This window comes from Ctenopharyngodon idella, chromosome 6, assembly GCF_019924925.1.
Source record: "Ctenopharyngodon idella isolate HZGC_01 chromosome 6, HZGC01, whole genome shotgun sequence".
NCBI lineage: Eukaryota > Metazoa > Chordata > Actinopteri > Cypriniformes > Xenocyprididae > Ctenopharyngodon > Ctenopharyngodon idella.
Genome location: NC_067225.1, coordinates 7,453,166 through 7,471,879, shown reverse-complemented (window position 1 = coordinate 7,471,879; position 18,714 = coordinate 7,453,166). Strand labels below are relative to the sequence as shown.

At 37.9% G+C, this 18,714-nt stretch overlaps 1 protein-coding gene across 2 annotated transcripts; it reads right to left on the bottom strand.

The window, feature by feature from the left end:
* Positions 1 to 63: 63 nt before the first annotated feature.
* On the bottom strand, positions 64 to 18,403 carry tspeara (thrombospondin-type laminin G domain and EAR repeats a). 2 transcript variants are annotated; one of them, XM_051897163.1, is made up of 13 exons: positions 18,389 to 18,403; positions 17,842 to 17,994; positions 14,349 to 14,569; positions 12,621 to 12,847; positions 11,872 to 11,962; positions 11,605 to 11,761; positions 10,519 to 10,650; positions 8,866 to 9,098; positions 5,797 to 5,986; positions 4,256 to 4,488; positions 1,131 to 1,309; positions 943 to 1,044; positions 64 to 755 (listed from the first exon to the last, which is right to left on the bottom strand). In XM_051897163.1, the coding sequence occupies exons 2-13, from the start codon at positions 17,954 to 17,956 to the stop codon at positions 602 to 604; spliced, it is 2,034 nt and encodes a 677-aa protein (XP_051753123.1). In that variant the 5' UTR covers positions 17,957 to 17,994; positions 18,389 to 18,403; the 3' UTR covers positions 64 to 601. The 2 variants fall into 2 exon arrangements, with proteins under 2 accessions (XP_051753123.1, XP_051753124.1); XM_051897164.1 differs by lacking the exons at positions 17,842 to 17,994; positions 18,389 to 18,403 and adding an exon at positions 14,872 to 14,895.
* Positions 18,404 to 18,714: the final 311 nt, after the last annotated feature.

The following is an 18,714-nucleotide window of genomic DNA, read 5'->3' as shown; positions in this document are numbered from 1 at the left end:
GTAATATACAAATATCAACATAACCTATTTGAGACTGTGAAACATGAACATACAGTTCATTGATAAAGTAAAATCAATTTATTGTAGTGCAAAGAACAAGAGGTAAAATACAAATATTATACATATAAATAACATTATTTATTACATTATTTTACATTATTGATATAATCTTTAAAACATTGTATGGCACTATCCACAAATGAGTGTACCCCATTCATGGAAAGTGCATATTGTAAATAAAAGTTAGACAGTTAGAATGTCCTGCACCCTCATTTCACTTTCTGTATTTGAGGGATGTCCAATAAGCACAAATGTTCATTTCTTGAAACAAAATAGTTTTTGCTGAACCACATTTGATTTTAGAACACAACTGAGATTCAGCCACAGAGTTTTTCCCTTGCATCTTGACAGTCTTTTTAAGCAGATGAGGTAGTTTTCAGGAAGTATCAAACTCCAGATTCCACCTCCTGCCAGCTTGATCGACTTCTCTGACATTAAAAAGTCTCCCATGAAAGTGTCAGTTGTCACAGAGGTCAAGAGTGGAATAGAAAACTATTCGATTCTATCAAAATATGCAAAAGCTGAACAACTGTTTGTGCCCTCAGTGGATCCTCAGCTTGAAGACTTTGGAAAGAGGTGTTTTGGCACTGGAGTACATCAGGTATGAACCCTCTTCTGAGGTAAAGAACTCCCAGTCACTGCATCCTATAGTAGGTAACCGATGGACAGGGACAAAACCCTCATATCCCTGCCATCTGTCAGAGACAAAAACAATAAAAGTGAAAAAGACTTCCTGAAAAATGTCTATCTTCACGTGTAGTAGCTTGTAACTACATCACCTTAAAATAGTGTTACCCTAAACAGTTGCACAACCACCCACAATGCCAATGTCTGAAGTACTGCAGTATGTGTAAATTGAAGTTATGATGTTTTGAATTATACCTGTATATAACACTGTTCAAAGAGTAAGACGATCCATCATAAGAGTTGGCTACAACTAAAAAGTGCTCATCTCCAAGCGAAAAGAACTCCCAGTCCACCGCACTGACATACAAGAGGACATAAAGTCAAAAGATGTGAATTATGATTGACTCTCAACCCCCCAAAATATTTTATAGTTCAGACTTTACCTGTATGTTACAATGTCTTGAAACTTGAGGAACATCTTGGTTGTCATATCAAGTTCATATATAGTTGAGTTGATGGTATAGAGGCTTGGTCCTCTCTCACACAGCATGTGTCCATTGGCAACAGCAAGAAAGACTCTGTTTCCAATCTGAAACATTTCCCAGTCTGTAGCCCCAAATGTCTAGAGAAATTAAAGATATACGTTCAGAAAGAAAGATTGGGTTTGGTAATAATAAGGGTAACACTTTACAATAAGGTCCCACTAGTTGGTAATGCATGAACTAACATTAAAGCTGCAGTTCATAACTTTTTTGGTTAAAAATGATCCAAAATCAATTTTTGAGCAAGTACATAACCAGCCAGTGTTCAAAACTACGGTAAAACTACGGTAAGCTTGTAATAATGTTTTCTAATTCAGGTGGTACTGGTGGGTTTCCGCGGGAAATTCAAGCATGCCACCATTCATTTTTGCAAAATGGAACCTCATTGTAAAGTGTTACCAAAATAAATTTCCCTAAGCACTCAGGCTGATTTTATCGTTGTCTCTCAAAAAATTTGGTTAAGGTAAAAGGCTGCCTACGCTATTTCAGATATCAACTAATATAGATGCAGAAGTATTTCCAAAACTTTTGCAAACACACATACACTATATTGCCAAAAGTATTGGGACACCCCTCTAAATCATTGAATTCAGGTGTTCCAATCACTTCCATGGCCACAGGTGTATAAAATCAAGCACCTAGGCATGCAGACTGCTTCTACAAACAATTGTGAAAGAATAGGTCTCTCTCAGGAGCTCAGTGAATTCAAGCGTGGTACCATGATAGGTTGCCACCAGTGCAATAAGTCCATTCGTGAAAGTTCCTCACTACTAAATATTCCAAGGTCAACTGATAGTGGTATCATAACAAAGTGGAAGCAATTGGGAACAACAGCAACTCAGCCATGAAGTGGTAGGCCACGTAAAATCACAGAGCGGGGTCAGCGCATGCTGAGGCGCACAGTACGCAGAAGTCGCCAACTTTCTGCAGAGTCAATAGCTACAGACCTCTAAACTTCATGTGGCCTTCAGATTAGCTCAAGAACAGTGTGTAGAGAGCTTCGTGGAATGGGCTTCCATGGCCGAGCAGCTGCATCCAAGCCTTACGTCACCAAGTGCAATGCAAAGTGTCGGATGCAGTGGTGTAAAGCACGCCGCCACTGGACTCTAGAGCAGTGTAGACGTGTTCTCTGCAGTGACGAATCACGCTTCTCTGTCTGGCAAACTGATGGATGAGTCTGGGTTTGGCGGTTGGCAGGAGAACGGTACTTGCCTGACTGCATTGTGCCAAGTGTAAAGTTTGGTGGAGGGGGGATTATGGTGTGGGGTTGTTTTTCAGGGGTTGGGCTTGGCCCCTTAGTTCCAGTGAAAGGAACTCTTAATGCTTCAGCATACCAAGACATTTTGAACAATTTCATGCTCCCAACTTTGTGGGAACAGTTTGGGGATGGCCCCTTCCTGTTCCAACATGACTGCGCACCAGTGCACAAAGCAAGGTCCATAAAGACATGGATGAGCGAGTTTGGTGTAGAGGAACTTGACTGGCCTGCAGAAAGTCCTGACCTCAACCCAATAGAACACCTTTGGGATGAATTAGAGCAGAGACTGCGAGCCAGGCCTTCTCACCAACATCACTGCCTGACCTCATAAATGCGCTTCTAGAAGAATGGTCAAAAATTCCCATAAACACACTCCTAAACCTTGTGGAAAGCCTTCCCAGAAGAGTTGAGGCTGTTATAGCTGCAAAGGGTGGGCCAACTCCATATTAAACCCTACGGATTAAGAATGGGATGTCATTAAAGTTCATGTGCACGTAAAGGCAGGCATCCCAAAACTTTTGTCAATATCATAGGTTAAAATCATTGTAGTGTCATAAGAAAACATGGTCCTGCTGAATTGACACTGACTGCATCAGTAACTTCACGAGATCCATATCACATACATGACTTTGATTTTGTTAGATGGTAAGATCTCAAGAATTTAATTATAGTGTAACATCATCTAAACACTTGCTATTAACAAAAAACTCTTCTTGTTCTTTATTCCCCTGTAAAACACATCTGCACACAGGGAAATTCCCATCTGAAATGGCTGACAACATCACAAGCGGTGAGTCTGCCTCATAAAGTCTGTTGACATGTACGTTGGATCAGTGATTTAGAGCAAATTCAATGGTGAATGAAAATGTTTAACACTTTTATAGATTCGTACACTCTCAGAAAAAAAGGTACACTGGGGCAGTACCCTTTCAAAAGGTACACCTTTGTACCTAAAGAGTCCATATTAGTGCCTCAAAGGTAAATATTGGTACCAAAAGTGTACATATTAGTACCTAAATGGTACATATTAGAACCATCTTAAAGGGTATCGTCCCAGTGACAGCTTGTGTACCTTTTTTTTCTGAGAGTGTATCAAAGCAGCCATTACTAGTCCCATTACTATAGGACTAGAATGACCTGAAACTGGGTATATGACAAAATAGTTCCTAGTGATATTTATCAGAAATCACCTTTCCAATCCCAATACCCATGAACAGACTTTTTCTATATCTCATGTTTGCAAAAAAGATTAATGTCTTTTTCCTTTAAATAAAAAAAGCATTATGTGTTTAATAAAATAAATTGCAGTGAAGAAAAGTGAAAAGTCTGTGACAACAAGATTTCACGCAATAAATCACTTTCGGTACCAGTTCAGGGTCTTTTACGGCTGTTAAAGCTTTAGTTCACCCTATAATTAAACAACTCCAGCGATACCACAGATGCCCCAAGGTGACTCAGTGAGAACAGGTGTCAGGTAAATGTAAAATAACATGCTGCAGCTGGGAAACACCTACACGAGTCCTTCATTCATCTTTTTTTTTTTTTTTCACATGTGTCATGATTTTCCACTTCATTTACCTGTAATATATTTCTTAATGTGCAAATCAGGACAGAAATGTTCCTCATTCACATCAGTGTTTCCATTCAAAGTAAACCACTTCTAGATGATCATCAAGATTCAGAATGATCCATTTGATTTTAAGCCATCAGCAAGTTTCAGGGCCTTGCGAGGCATTTTCAAATGATGAAATATGCTTTCTAAACTTACCCTTATAGTCTGAAAGAGCTGAAAGCCTCCACCAAGCCAGATATAGATTGATGAATCTATTTGGGTGGAGATGCCATCAAATGCATTGGCCACTGCTAGGAAGTGGTAGGGCCCTACGGTGAAAAACTCCCAGTCATAAGCTCCCGATGTCGAGATGGTCTGGTTCACCTCAAACGTCTTGGTGCCTGGGTTCCACTTATAAACAACACTGTTAATGTTGTGATTCCCATTCTCTAATAGGGATGACAGGAACATAATATAAGGGTTTAAAATAAAAAGTGCAACTATTCTCACAATTGCCACCAATTTTTAGAGCATTAACAAAATTAAATGCTGATACCATCTACTGAACTACATCAGTGGCTCAAAATTTATCAGTAAACATAGTAAATAAATAGCTAGCCTAAACCTGAAGTTCACACTCATCCTCATGTCATTCCAAACTCATTTCAGTAGAATCCTTACATGTCACATCTATTGGAATATATTGAAATATATGGACTGTTTAACGGTGCTCTTTTTGGAGTTTGACAATCTCTATAGTCACAATGTTCTTTCATTGTATGAAAAACATATCTGAAAATATCTTTGTGTAAAGTCATACAGGCTTAGAATGGCATGAATTTTAATTTTGGGGTTAAAGGATTAGTTCACTTCAGAATTAAAATTTCCTGATAATTTACTCACCCCCCATGTTATCCAAGATGTTTATGTAAAATTTGTTTTTTGAGGAAAACATTCCAGGATTTTTCTCCATATAGTGGACTTGTTGAAGGTTGAACAGGTTGAAAGTCCAAACTGCAGTTTCAATACAGCTTCAAAGGGTTTTATACAATCCCAGCTGAGGAATAAGGGTCTTATCTAACGAAACAATCGGTCATTTTCTAAAAAAAAAAAAAAAAAAAATTTTTTATACTTTTTAACCACAAATGCTCATCTTGCACTAGCTCTGCGATGCGCCATGCATTACGTAATCACGTCGGAAAGGTCATACATGACGTAGGCGGAAGTACCGCGGTAAGGCGAAAAACTTTTCTCAAAATCTTCCGACATCATAGTTTTACCTTTTCTTTGAAAAGGCCTTTGCACGTTTGCTTTGCAAACACTTGCTCGGTACTACGCCTACGTCATGCGTGACCTTTCCAACTTGATTACATAATGTGTGGCACATCGCAGAGCAGTGCAAGACGAGCATTTGTGGTTAAAAAGTATGTAATTTGTATTTATTTTTTAGAAAATGACCGATCGTTTCACTACATAAGACCCTTATTCCTCGTCTGGGATCATGTAGAGCCCTTTGAAGCTGCATTGAAACTGCAATTTGGACCTTCAACCCGTTGGTGGCCGTTGAAGTCCACTATATGGAGAAAAATCCTGGAATGTTTTCCCTTAAAAAACCTTAATTTAATTTCAAAAACCATAAGAAACTTCTTTCAAAAACATTAAATCATCATAATGATTCCAAACTCGTGATGTATGAACAAGTCCATTGATGATGATATTCTTTTGATTCAGCCGCACCACACCATTATAGGACCAACCTGTTCGGTGATTGGCCACAGCCAAAAAAGCTTCATTATTAATATGGAAGGCTTCCCAGTCACGAGCGCCGTGCGTCTCCAGGGTCTGATGATGCACAAACTTTAGCCTCTTATTACTCCACCTATAGATCACAGACAGCTCTCGCTGTCCGTCCGCTGGGCCCACCGAGTTCGACACCGCCAAGAACATCTGGCACACATACAACACACATAGTGATAAATGAGCCTGATACAGACAAACAGAGATAATGTTACACTTATCAGTCAGTCTGTCATTTGGCTATCACGAATCCAGCTCGCTAAATTTAGAACAGTGTGAAGATCAGGTGGTAGATATATACTGTACCATATAGCTTAGTGTGAGTCATAATTTCACTCAGGCGAAGAGTTTAGTGATGTTTTTACTGATACAAATACAGGCTCCATGATTTACAGTAATGATAATGATAGTTGTAAGGAGCTGCAGGTTTCAACAAAGAACTTTTATTACTTCCTATTCTTTATAATTCAAGATCTGTGTGATATAATTAAGACTAAAAGATTACACTGCAGACAGACAGATGTGTATAAATGATTCATTCATTCAGGGAAGGGAAAGATCATCAGACAAAATTAATTTCTTTGATTGACTACAATGGTGATTTAAAGTTATTGCGTACGTTTGTACTGAGCGAAAGAAACACCACATCAAAACACATCTGTCTCCTGAAGTGCAGTGTAAAGTCTATTGGACTCTGTGGATCTGTGCATGATTGAGTGGAAAACATTCAGATCACACTTTTGGTACTGAACCATGTCCCTTACCTGCCTCCCTTAACATTTCACCTCAGGCTTTTTCTGCCAGTAATTCTTTCCTAATGAAGTGCCAATCACTGCTCTCTACAGCTGCACCGTACAACCTTTGCCTGTTTATAGGAGCAGTAAGCCATTTCTGAGAAACGAAATGTAACGAAAATAAGAATTGTCGATTTTGATTTCATGGTGACTGTGTAAGCTTAATATTCAAATTAAACAGATTCAATTTTAAAATTTTATTTATAATTAAATTGTAAATAATACAAATATACTTTATGTATTTAATCTATTAAATAGTATTTAATTTATACTTGGTTTTAATTCACTTTATTAAAGGGTTAGTTCACCCAAAAATGAAAATTCTGTCATTTATTACTCACGCTCATGCCGTTTTACACCCGTAAGACCTTTGTTAATCTTCGGAACACAAATTGAGATATTTTTTGTTTAAATCCGATGGCTCCGTGAGGCCTACATAGGGAGCAATGACATTTCCTCTCTCAAGATCCATAAAGGTACTAAAAACAAATTTAGATCAGTTCATATGAGTACAGTGGTTCAATATTAACATTATAAAGTGACGAGAATATTTTTGGTGCGCCAAAAAAAGCAAAATAACGAAATATTTCGTGTTGGCCGATTTCAAAACACTGCTTCAGGAAGCTTCGAAGTGTTATGAATCAGCGTGTCGAATCCGCAGTTCGTTACGCTGATTCATTACGCTCCGAATCTTCCTGAAGCAGTGTTTTGAAATCGGCCATCACTAAATAAGTCAATATTTTGTTTTTTTTGGTGCACCAAAAATATTCTCGTCGCTTTATAATATTAATATTGAACCACTGTATTCACATGAACTGATTTAAATATGATTTTAGTACATTAATGGATCTTGAGAGAGGAAATGTCATTGCTCCCTATGTAGGCCTCACGGAGCCATTGGATTTAAACAGAAATATCTTAATTTGTGTTCCGAAGATCAACAAAGGTCTTACGGGTGTAAAACGGCACGAGGGTGAGAAATTAATGACAGAATTTTCATTTTTGGGTGAACTAACCCTTTAACCACTGTCTTTGCTGCTGACCTTCGATGATTCAAATCAACGATACGAATAAGCAAAAATGACTGAAGAGTGTCGAACTTTCTCCTGCATTCTATTCTTCTGCGACAGCTGAAAGGTTTGTTTGAGCTGCGCCCTCTACTGTACAGACATTTGCATTTCCTTTAGCCTGAGGCTTATTTTTTAACTTTTGGGGGCCTATCATATACCCGGTGCAATGCGACGCAAGGAGTTTTGCTAGTTTCAGCCTGACGCAGTTATCATTTTCACGTCCAGCGCCCACGTTATTTAAATAGCAAATGCACTCGCGCCCATCAGTTCGCCCATGGGCGTGCTGGTCTAAAAACGAGGTGTGCTCAGGCGCATTGTTGGCGTGTTGCTATTTTGAGGCAACTGAAAATGACTGCGCCATTGACCAACAAAACCTGGTCTAAAGTCAATGGTGCAGTATTTTTTTTATTTATTTATTTGTAATTTAAAGGCCGCGTTAGCCTATAGGCAGGTGCACAACGCGTGTACACTCTGTTTGTTACACACACAGGGACGCACAGCAGCACACAAACATGGCAAATATTAAAAATAAAAGGATTAAAATGTAAAAGATTATTATTGAGTACATAAAAATAAAAATGCCTACATGTCATAATGGATAGTCATTGCATGTATCAGAATTACCTATTTGCAGCGATGAATGAAATTTGCTAATTATTTGACCAATCGTGGCAATACACACATGCATTTAAAATGGTTGAGAGTGTCTATATTCAACCATGTAAATAGCAATCCGTCACTGGTGCAAGCGCACCTGGCTTTTAAAAGGAATGGAAGATGACACTTTGATTGGTTTATTGCACGTTACGCCCAAAACACACCCATGACTCATTAAGAGACTAGGTACAACCCTTTTGGACCATGCGCTGACCATTTTTTTTGGCAAAAGTGAATTTGGACACGCCCTAAGTGCATCTGCGCCATGCGCTTCAGACCATGTGCTCAGATCCTTAAAACAGGGCCCTTGGTGTGAAAGGGCCTTAACATTTGGCAATACTAGAACTTTTTTTCAAGCCCAGCCCAGGTGAGAAAAAGTAACTCAAAAGTAATGTAACACACTACTTTCCTTAAAAAGTAATGCAATTAGTTACTTTTTTAGAGAGTAACACAATATTGTAATGCATTACTTTTAAAAGAAACCCCAACAATAATAATCTTTTCTCACCTTCCTCCCTATAGTGAATTGCTTCCATGCCTGGGCCTTGAAGGTGCTGATGTTCTGGTAGAGCTGGAAGTGGCCATGGATCCAGCGGTAGATGGCAGAGCCTGGTTTGTTGGCCCGATGAGCCATAGCAGCAAACAGCCCAACAGAGGGGATCTGGAAAAGCTCGATGTCCAGCGTCTCTGAGGTGGTGTAGAGGTCCTGGTAATCATCTACATAGTCTAGTCTGTCTTTCTCTGTAGATTGAACAGTGTAAAAAATAATTACTGAGGAACCTCAGCTGGCATAACACAAAACAATGCAAAAAAAAAAAGTACCAAGGTTTTGGTCATGGTAATCATGAAGTACCGTGGTGTTACCCTCTGATACTATCACCATTGCCACAGCACTTCTTGGTAAAGGAACTAATCGATTATGCTTGTTGTTAATAATAATTATAGGTTCCAGGATTTATATAAATATTGCATGTTAAATGTAAATGTGGCATAATTTCCTAAATTAAAATGGCAAATTCTAACAAATCTTGCCTGCATGATTATATAAATCTGTATTATTTAAATTAAAACACAGCTATAAAATTTAAAGTTGGATATATATTATATCCATCTTTATTTGCATCTTTATTCGCAACTCTCAACATGTTTTTGTAGCAAAATATAAAGTATGTTATCGCCCAGATCTTTATATAAAGTCGGATATATTAGTATGTCCAACTTTATTTGCATTCATAACTGTATAGGGCGATATACTGTATACTATACAGCATATCTCAACAACTGCTTGATTGCTTGTATCGTCGCAAAACATATCCTATATAATCGCCCAGCTCTAATCTAATTGCGACTATAAGGCATGAAGATATTAAGACATATAAACTGTAACATCATGATTTTCTGTAAAGCTGCTTTGAAACAATGTGAATTGTGAAAAAACGCTATATAAATAAATTTGACTTGGCTTGAGAGGTCACAATCTTAAAGGGACAGTTCACCCAAAAATGAAAATTCTGTCATCATTTACTCACCCTCATGTCGTTCCAAACCCGTAAGACTTTCATTCATCTTCGGAACACAAATGAAGATCTTTTTGATGAAATCTGAGAGATTTCTGTCCCTCCATAGACAGCCACGCAACTGACACTTTGACGCTTTAAAAGTTAGGGTTAAGGTTTTCTAAAGACACACGTTTTTGTTGAATTTAGGCTTTTACTCACATAATAACATTCATCAACTCACACATCAGTTGTGGTAAACAGAAGCTCAAGCATGTTTGCTTGACGTGTGAGAACCAATGAGGCTCATTCTCGTGTTACGCAGCATGACCTTCCGGAAGAGTTACGTTCTCTCGCGTCAAGCAGGGTCGGTTGAGCTTCTGTTTATGTTCGCTGATCAACATTTATATGTGAATAAAAGCCTATTTAATTCAATCTGTTCATCATATAAATCGATCGTTTGAAGGGACAGAAATCTCTCAGATTACATCAGAAAAATCTTAATTTGTGTTCCGAAGATGAACAAAAGTATTACGGGTTTTGAACGACATGAGGATGAGTAATTAATGACAGAATTTTCATTTTTGGGTGAACTATCACTTTAAAGTTAAAATTAAACATTTTTTTTAGGAAATCCATTATTATTTTTTCTTCAGTCTTCCTACCTTGCAGCATAGAGTGCCAGTATGCACCATCACATAGGAAGAGGCCCCTTTTAAGAGTGTCAAACCAGAGTTGTCCCTGCTCCGCCGCAGTGCATGCTGGTTTAGACCCCAGGGTCACACGGACCTCTGTTTCTGAACATTGAAGCGAGAATGCATAAGTTCAAGTACACATAATGAACAAATATGCTTAAAGTAATATTTCTTTTTGAATTACATTAAAATATATTGTATTTGATAATCTGTGATTACTGGATTTTTACAATATATATATATTATTTTTGATATGTTAATGAAATTGGATGACTATTTGTAATAGACCTACTTCATCAAAAGAATATGGATATGAAACAATGAACAAAATCTCTGTTACGTCATCACAGATGTAAAGTGTAAAACAATATGTCTAGTCATCTCAGACAGTGAGGGTGTAAAAATATTAACTAAGGTGTGTAATCTAGATCAAAGTTGCCATTAGCTAATTTAAATTGTCAATTCAAATTATGTAAACACAGCATTGTTTGTCATGCCCGAGATGTGTGCCAGCGTAAACCCCCTCATCACCAGCACACACTCAATCACTGACAGCTCTCACTGCAAGTGGTATAACCTCTGTTTTCCTTTTCAGAGCGAAACAAGTGTCAGATGTTTAGTTTGGGCTGATAACTCAATCCGACCATGGGCGATATGTCATCAGTGTGGTCGTTCGCACCACAGATCTGTTCTTTTCCTCAAAATGTTGTACATGGCTCCAGTCATGATAAAATAATTTTTTTTTGTAATGGTTCATTGTAACTCTGTGTTAACATTGGCTATGTTGATATGTTTAACCAGCCTATTTTCCATTAAGCATCTCAGTTTTAACTCTTATCATGCTAAAAGTAGTCATATGGACTACTTTTACGATATCCGTAAAGTAGTCCATATGACTACGTTTGACATTTCCAGTCATGTGGGTTTGGAATGACATTTTTATTTTGACTGTTTCATTTTTATTTATAAATTATTTTATTCAATTTTTATGTCAGGATTTTTATATTCCTTTTAATTCAACCTTAAAATCTTTTGAATTTAAACATTTAGGTTTACCATATGAAGGGAGCAGGGCATCATTCGTGTGGGATTTCACTGGCAAATTTGACAGAATTTTAGGGACAGAAAGCTCAACCAGTGACGGTTTGGAGGAGGGGCAAACACGTGACGTCGCGTCCGATCCAGGTAAAAGGACGAGCTGGCGTAGTAAACCCTTAAGAAAGAAAACAGATCATCCTCTGACCGACAGGTATGTTTTTGTGTATGCTAACATATTTTAAATTTTAAGCAAACTAATTAGCAAAATGAGAATGCAAAGCTCACAGAGAACAGGCCTTTCCACTTCCTTCGACTTCCAATGTGAAACCTGGAGCCATCGGTGCTGAGATCAGAGGGAAATGGCTGTTTATGGACCCTGGAACCCATCAGTGGAAGTACATTACTCACAGAACTCAACTTTGAACTGCAACATTATATATTGTTTCTGAAACTCTTCTATTTTTGTGGTTGGAAAGATCCCTCCCCTAGAAATAACAAATGCCAGGTTCTAAATGCCACCCATGTCGTAAAATAAAATACACTGAATTTGCAGCTAATTCCTCAAGAATTCATTGCAAGTATATGTGCACATTTTGGACAAGAAATCATATTTTAATCATATACAAATTAGGGATAGTTCACCCAAAAATTGAATCCATACACCCACGTTGTTCCAAACCTGTATGAGTTTCTTTATTCTGTTCAACACAAAAGAAGATATTTTGAAGAATATGGGTAACCAAACATTTGATGGGCCGCATTGACTTCCATAGTAAGGAAAAAAATAATAATATGGAAGTCAATGGGGTCCATCAACTGTTTGGTTAACGACTATCTTCTTTTGTGTTCAGCAGAAGAATGAAATTCATACAGGTTTGGAACAACTTGAGGGTGAGTAAATGATGACAGAATTTTAATTTTTTGATGAACTATCCCTTTAACCAAAATGTAACTCTGAGGTCATCTAAATGCTTATATCTTGTAGTGAATGCCTAAAATGTAATTCGGTCTTTCTATTTGCGCTACAGACTCACAGTTCCAGTGGGATGCCGCAGTCCAGAGTGAGGGTGGCATGGTGGCCACTGATGGCTAACACCATGCTGTGCCAGTGGTTGTCCGCCAGGTGGATTCTTTTAAAGCTGAGACGCTCCCTCCCCATTGAGCCCCGATAGATGAGATGGACTTTGTCTTTAGAGAAACGCAGGCCAAGCAGGAGTTGATTGTCATCCTCCCTTACCACAGCCAGCAAGTACTCATTCCTCTGAAAGATAGAGTCCAGAGAGACAGTAAGGACACTCAGGTTTAGGCTGTCATTCATTCGGGTCATTCACTATATCATGTGATATCTTTTATATCAAGTTTATATAACCATTTCCAACCCTCTTTCTGACCTTTGTGGGCCAAAACCTAGAAATGAGTTAGCATTTTAGTCAATTGTTTTTTTTTTTTTTAATGTCTAAAATAAGGTTTGTGGTTAACACAAGTGTAAGATATTTTCATGTTTTATTCTATGGCATAAAATACATCAGTAATACCCCCTTGTGATTTTTTTTTTTTTTTTTAAAGCTTTTACTTGTCTTGAAAAAGGAATCACTAAAAAGTGGCTAAGGGTACGTTTATACGACAACGATGTACTAAAATCAAGAAAGTTTTTCCTTTGCGTCTTTCACATACAGACGACAACGCTGATCCGTGAAAACAATTAAAAATGCTGTATTATGCATGCCAGGCCAGTAGTTGGCAATGTCACTTTGTAAAGTAAAACTACACGCCTATAGAGAACCTCAGGGATGACGTGTTTTTGTAGGCCAACTCGGAAGTTAGCGGCGCACGGGTTCCCTCGATCAAAAGCCTATGCATTTTTCCCATAGACTTTTGGAAAATCGCAAAAAATAAGCTCTGTGTTTAACAAAGGGTTATGACACTTACACGTTTTGTCTATCAAGATAATCTTTACAAGTTAACACAACATTTATACATTTTGAAGCCTAAATAAAGTTGTCAGATATAAAAAGCTAACAGCAGGCTATAAACGGACTACAGCACACCATGGTCGCGGATCAACGTCACCACCACCAAACTTCCTCAAACTTTATTTAAAAAACAACTTTATTTAAAAACATGCTCGCTGATTATGATCTGCGCTGTGTATGAATACTTATCCACTTTTTCATGAGAAATGCTGTCCAAATGTCCTGTTTGTCATGATGACGTCTAAAGTCCCCGCCAAAGGAAGTAGTCCCTTTTAGCAATTTGTTAGGAACTGCCGTTTTTAAGACACAATAAAGGTTTAAAAAATCACAAGCGGGTTGTAACTGGTGTGTTTTATGTCATAGATCAAAACGTGAAAATATTTAGAGGCTTTATTAACCACAGACCTTATTTCAGGCGATTTAGCAAAAACCCATTAAAAAAACCCATAGACTTTAGGGCGATGGAACCTAAAATGCTAACTCACTTCCGGGTTTTGCCTACAAAAACACGTCATCCCCGAGGTACTCTATTGACTGAACACATAATGCGCATGATGTCACCATTTTCACAAATTTATGTTTTTGTAGTTTACCCAGAAACAATAATGGTATAGTTTTCTAAAGCTTGCACTTTGAAACCTGTTTTCAAAAGTTTGCATTTTCAGGTCCCCAAAATGCCGTTGTCATGTAAAAATGAACAGCCAAAATGGATAGAAAGTTTTCTGTTTTTAGTTGAAAAACTGTGTTGTGTAAATGGCCCTATAGGGATTAAGGTAAGTATAAGCTTACCTTCACTCTAATTTGAGGCACTTTTAGAGTGGCCACTATGGAGAATTCAGCAGGGAAGAGAGGGCAGTTAATGAAGAGCTGAGATGATGGAAAGGTGAGTGCCTGTGTAGGACTGAAGAACTGGACTCCACGAGCACCTCCCTCCTGCACCATACGGACCCCAGCCAGAGCCTCTCCGTTATGGGGCAGCACCCGAGACAGCAGGTCCACTGGATTGAGATCTGTAGAGGAAGTGGACAAAGATTAAAGAGAGAAGTTGAGGAAACAAGTAGATGATGCTCCTTTGTCAGGAACAAGGTTTGGTCTACCAAATACCTAATTAATACCCCTGCTGGTAGATGCTGTAACTACACCCTCTGTGATCATTCAATAGTCAACAGTATCCTATTTATTTATTTATAGGGACCTTAAAGAAGACCTATTATGTCCTTTCACAAAGTCTTAATTTAGTTTTTGGGGTCTACTAGAATAGGTTTTCAAGCTTGAATGTTCAAAAAACATATATTTTACACTGTTGCAGCACCTCTCTTCCTAGTCTGTCAGCTTTGTTTAGTTCCTGTCTCTATGAAGCCCCTCCTTCCAAAAAGCGCAATGTGCTCTGATTGGTCAGCTGGAACAGTGTGTTGTGATTGGTCAACAACTTTAAGCATGTTTTGGAAATCTCATGCACTTAACATAACTGTGATTTTCAACACACTAATAACACAACTCCACCAGGCCTGGTTCTGTTTTTTTGCGTATGCCTTGGGTGGGAATTATTTAAATGAGGAATATTGTAATGTGTACATTCCCGGAAGAAAAATTAAGATGTTTCAAGGAGTTCAGAAACAGTGCTTACTGATTTAGAGAATAACTCCCTTTGGAGTGGACTTGGAGTGGAGTGTACTTTGTAACTTAGGTGCTAGTCAAGGGTTGGGGTGTGTGTTCTTGTGATGCCATTCAGCATTGTTGGGACGTTATTTTTCCTGTGGTGGTAATCATGACTTATTATCCAGGTGATTGGTACAAAAACTTCTATGGCCAGAACTGAAAGCCATAAGTGAAGATGAGAGCAAGCAGGTTGCATACTTCCAATATTGTCTACACCAGCTGAATAACTGCCATTGAGAATGGGAATGCTAATGGATAGATTTCTCCAGGTATAGTTACAGTTACAGACTGTCTTGATTTCATTAAGTTTGATAATCAGTAGTGTCCAAAATTGTTCATTTTGACCAGTATAGTATCATTTAAAACCCCAAAACCAAATATCTCTTTGTAAAATTGCATGTTTGAAAAGTGTACTTGTGCCTTGTGCTATCTATCATGCTTTAAAGTCGGCACGAATAGGAAGTTGCGATAGTATTTTCTTTCCTATTGTGACATAACAAGAACAAGAAAAAACGTAGGACGGGACTTGATTTTGTCCATGGGGAATTGATTGGATGGTTGGGTTTGCTATTGCTGTGATCTCATGTGAGTGACAGGATAAGAATAATAATTGTCAATTCTTTCATAGTGACTTAATCACCATTTTGTTTTATACACTGCTATTTAATGCAATGAAATCCATACATGTGGCTCAAGAATCTGAATACTTTTGGGGCCAATGTATTTTTGCATCTGCGGATGGGAATAGCTAGTTTATCAACTAATGTATGCAAATTGCCTTCCATGCAAAATATACAGAGGAAAGAGGGGGAGACAGAATATTTACCAGCTCTCCCTGGCTCACAGAATTTAAAAAAAAAAAAAAACTTTGTTTTACTGTCATTCATACATGGTTTAAAAACTTTTAAATAGGGATCAAGTAATGTTTTTGTTAGCACCCCATGTCTATGATTAAGTCCATGACTTGTTTTTCTTCAATAGTATACATAGTCTTAATCTAAAATATGTAAAGTGACATGAGCATACATTTAATAACAGCATACACGAGCTTGCAACTGATACTCTTAGATGCACAGCAAAACATCCAGTGTTAAATTAACACTTCCAGTGTCACCCGGTGTTTATATAATCCGGTGTGGATTATATAAACACTGGCAATGTTAATTTAACACTAACTGTTCATTTAACACTGGAGGTTTTACTGTGTGTACTGCATACTTCTTTCTCAAACTACAAATAAATGTGTAGGATGGCAGCCGATGCAGAAAAAAATATGCTTCAAATGAGAATACACACACTGGTGACAAAGAAATGTCATCTATAGATGTTCAGTGACAGAACTGCAATTCCCTTAACATTCCCAGCATTCTTTGGTTCATCCACATTATTGTGGTATTTACAGCTTCTATTGTAATAACAGTGCTTTAGCTGAGCTCATTGCCCTAATTATGGACCATTTAAATGGTGCACTCTTGACATACAAAAGCAATATTTTAAAATGCCACTTAGGGAATTTTCTTTGGTAAACTCTTTTTTATATTGGCATTTTTCATTTTCTCATTTCTTTTGCATTGGTATCTAATGTAATTGCCTCCGTGGTATGAAAATTGGGGAATTTAAGCCTGAGGGATGTCGTCGGGATTGGGAAGAGTTTAAATTTTTCCATTGTAGAGACCAAGCTGTGAATCAGCATAACAACAGGGATACACCACCAGCCTTGTGAATGCATTTGTGTGGCTGTGTGTTATGATTTCACGTTTATTTCTTCTATTAAGTGACATTGTGCTGGTCCACAGTGTTCTGCAGTGTCATTTTCACCATAAGTTTGTCCCTAATATAGTTTCATAAGTCGTTGCCAAGGAGACAGCTGTATCAGTGAAGAACATGCTTGAGATGCAAAATGAACAACAGAATCTCATGGGAATTCATAATTATTTTACAATTTGGCGAATTGGTGGTTAATTCGTATGATCTCATTCGTAGGTTTTTGTATGATCTGCTTACGTCTCAGTGGTGGTTAGGTTTAGGGGTGGGGTTAGGGGAGGACCTTCATACTTTCTTTTTTTGCATAAAAAAGTCAAAATTCATATGAAATCATGAAAAAAGTTTGGTTGGACGTGATGTGTGAGAAAAATGTGGTATTTTTTTGCATGTAATTTCCAATCAAGTTGTTATTTTGTAATTATAGGAAAACTGTAAAATATTATGTTGGCTAATTGGATGTAATTACATAAATAACATTCAAGCTATGAAGTTAGTCAAAGCAAAGGAGTCTGAAGTTTTGATTTAAAAATACAGTATTTAGTGTCATTTCCATCATTATTTTCACCACAAATATGCTAGAAATGACATTTGTTGGTTCAGGCACTAAAAATGGACAATAATGACAGAATTCTTCAATGCACACACACACACACACACACACACACACACACACACACACACACACACACACACACACACACATATAAAATCAACAGGGCCAAAGATGCCCTTAGATAAAGAGAAAAAACTTTCTTTATACACAATAAACCTTTAAAATCTGGACCTGATCTAATTTGAAGAATTTAATTTTTGAGGAAGTCAACTAGTGTACTGAAAAAATCTACTGCATGTATCTCACCTGTACAGGGTTTCCATGGCACGACGGTCACACTTTCTGTCAGTGGTAGAAGCAGCAGACACCAGTGCAGTGCAAGAAGCCATAACGATGGCACCAAGTTCTGCTGTCCTTCCATTAGATAGTTGATTTGCTGATAAAAAATTTTCTTACAAACTTTTGAAAAAAAAAAAAAAAAAAAAAAGTCCAAATATGAACTTCAGGATGGTCCAAAGATAACTGCTGGTCAAGATGCCTTTATGTCCTGTATTCTTTGTTCCCTGAAATGTCCAGAATGGAGTCTGTCCCTCATTGTATAATTTTGATTAAAGAATCAGTTCAACACCAGTGAGCCATTAGCTACTTAATAAAATGATTTTAAAAATTCACAAGTATGTATAAAAAGCAAGCACTGGGTATAACCTCTCAATACACACTAAATAAAAATACATGTTCTTCCCAAGAAAGTCTTTCCTCATCCATTTAAAAGCTAATCATTAACAAGCCATTTAAGAGTCAGAGCCAAAATACTTTCTGAAAGCTGTCATAAAAGTCCTGAAAATCCACAAACTTGTGCTTTTCTCCTCTTCTTCCCAGTTGCTCAGGTGTGTAGAGGCGATCAGAAAGCAGCAGCTAATTCACCTGTCACCTGCCGGGTCAGATGAGCATGTTAACACATCAGAACTACAACTGAGAGCTCAAGGGGCAAAACTGGTGTATTTAGAGAGACATTCAACCATGTCAGCGGGAGAGGAGGGGCTCAGAAGGAGGTACAGAGGCTGAGAGAAAGGCAGACAGAAAGAGAGAGAGATTTCCTGCGGTCCTAATCTCAGCATTTCATTGCTTCATAACCCCCTCCTCCCTCTCTCTTTCTGTTTTATTTTCTTCCTCTGGGTG

What these genes read in the sequence shown, in the direction of transcription:
- tspeara (XM_051897163.1), bottom strand. Translation starts at nt 17,956, where the DNA reads ATGGAAGGACAGCAGAACTTGGTGCCATCGTTATGGCTTCTTGCACTG. An exon ending in AGTGGAAAGGCCTGTTCTCT is followed by an intron (nt 11,762 to 11,871) that starts GTGAGCTTTGCA and finishes TTCTTTCTTAAG; the next exon opens with GGTTTACTACGCCAGCTCGT. An exon ending in CTGGCACTCTATGCTGCAAG is followed by an intron (nt 9,099 to 10,518) that starts GTAGGAAGACTG and finishes TTCAATCTACAG; the next exon opens with AGAAAGACAGACTAGACTAT.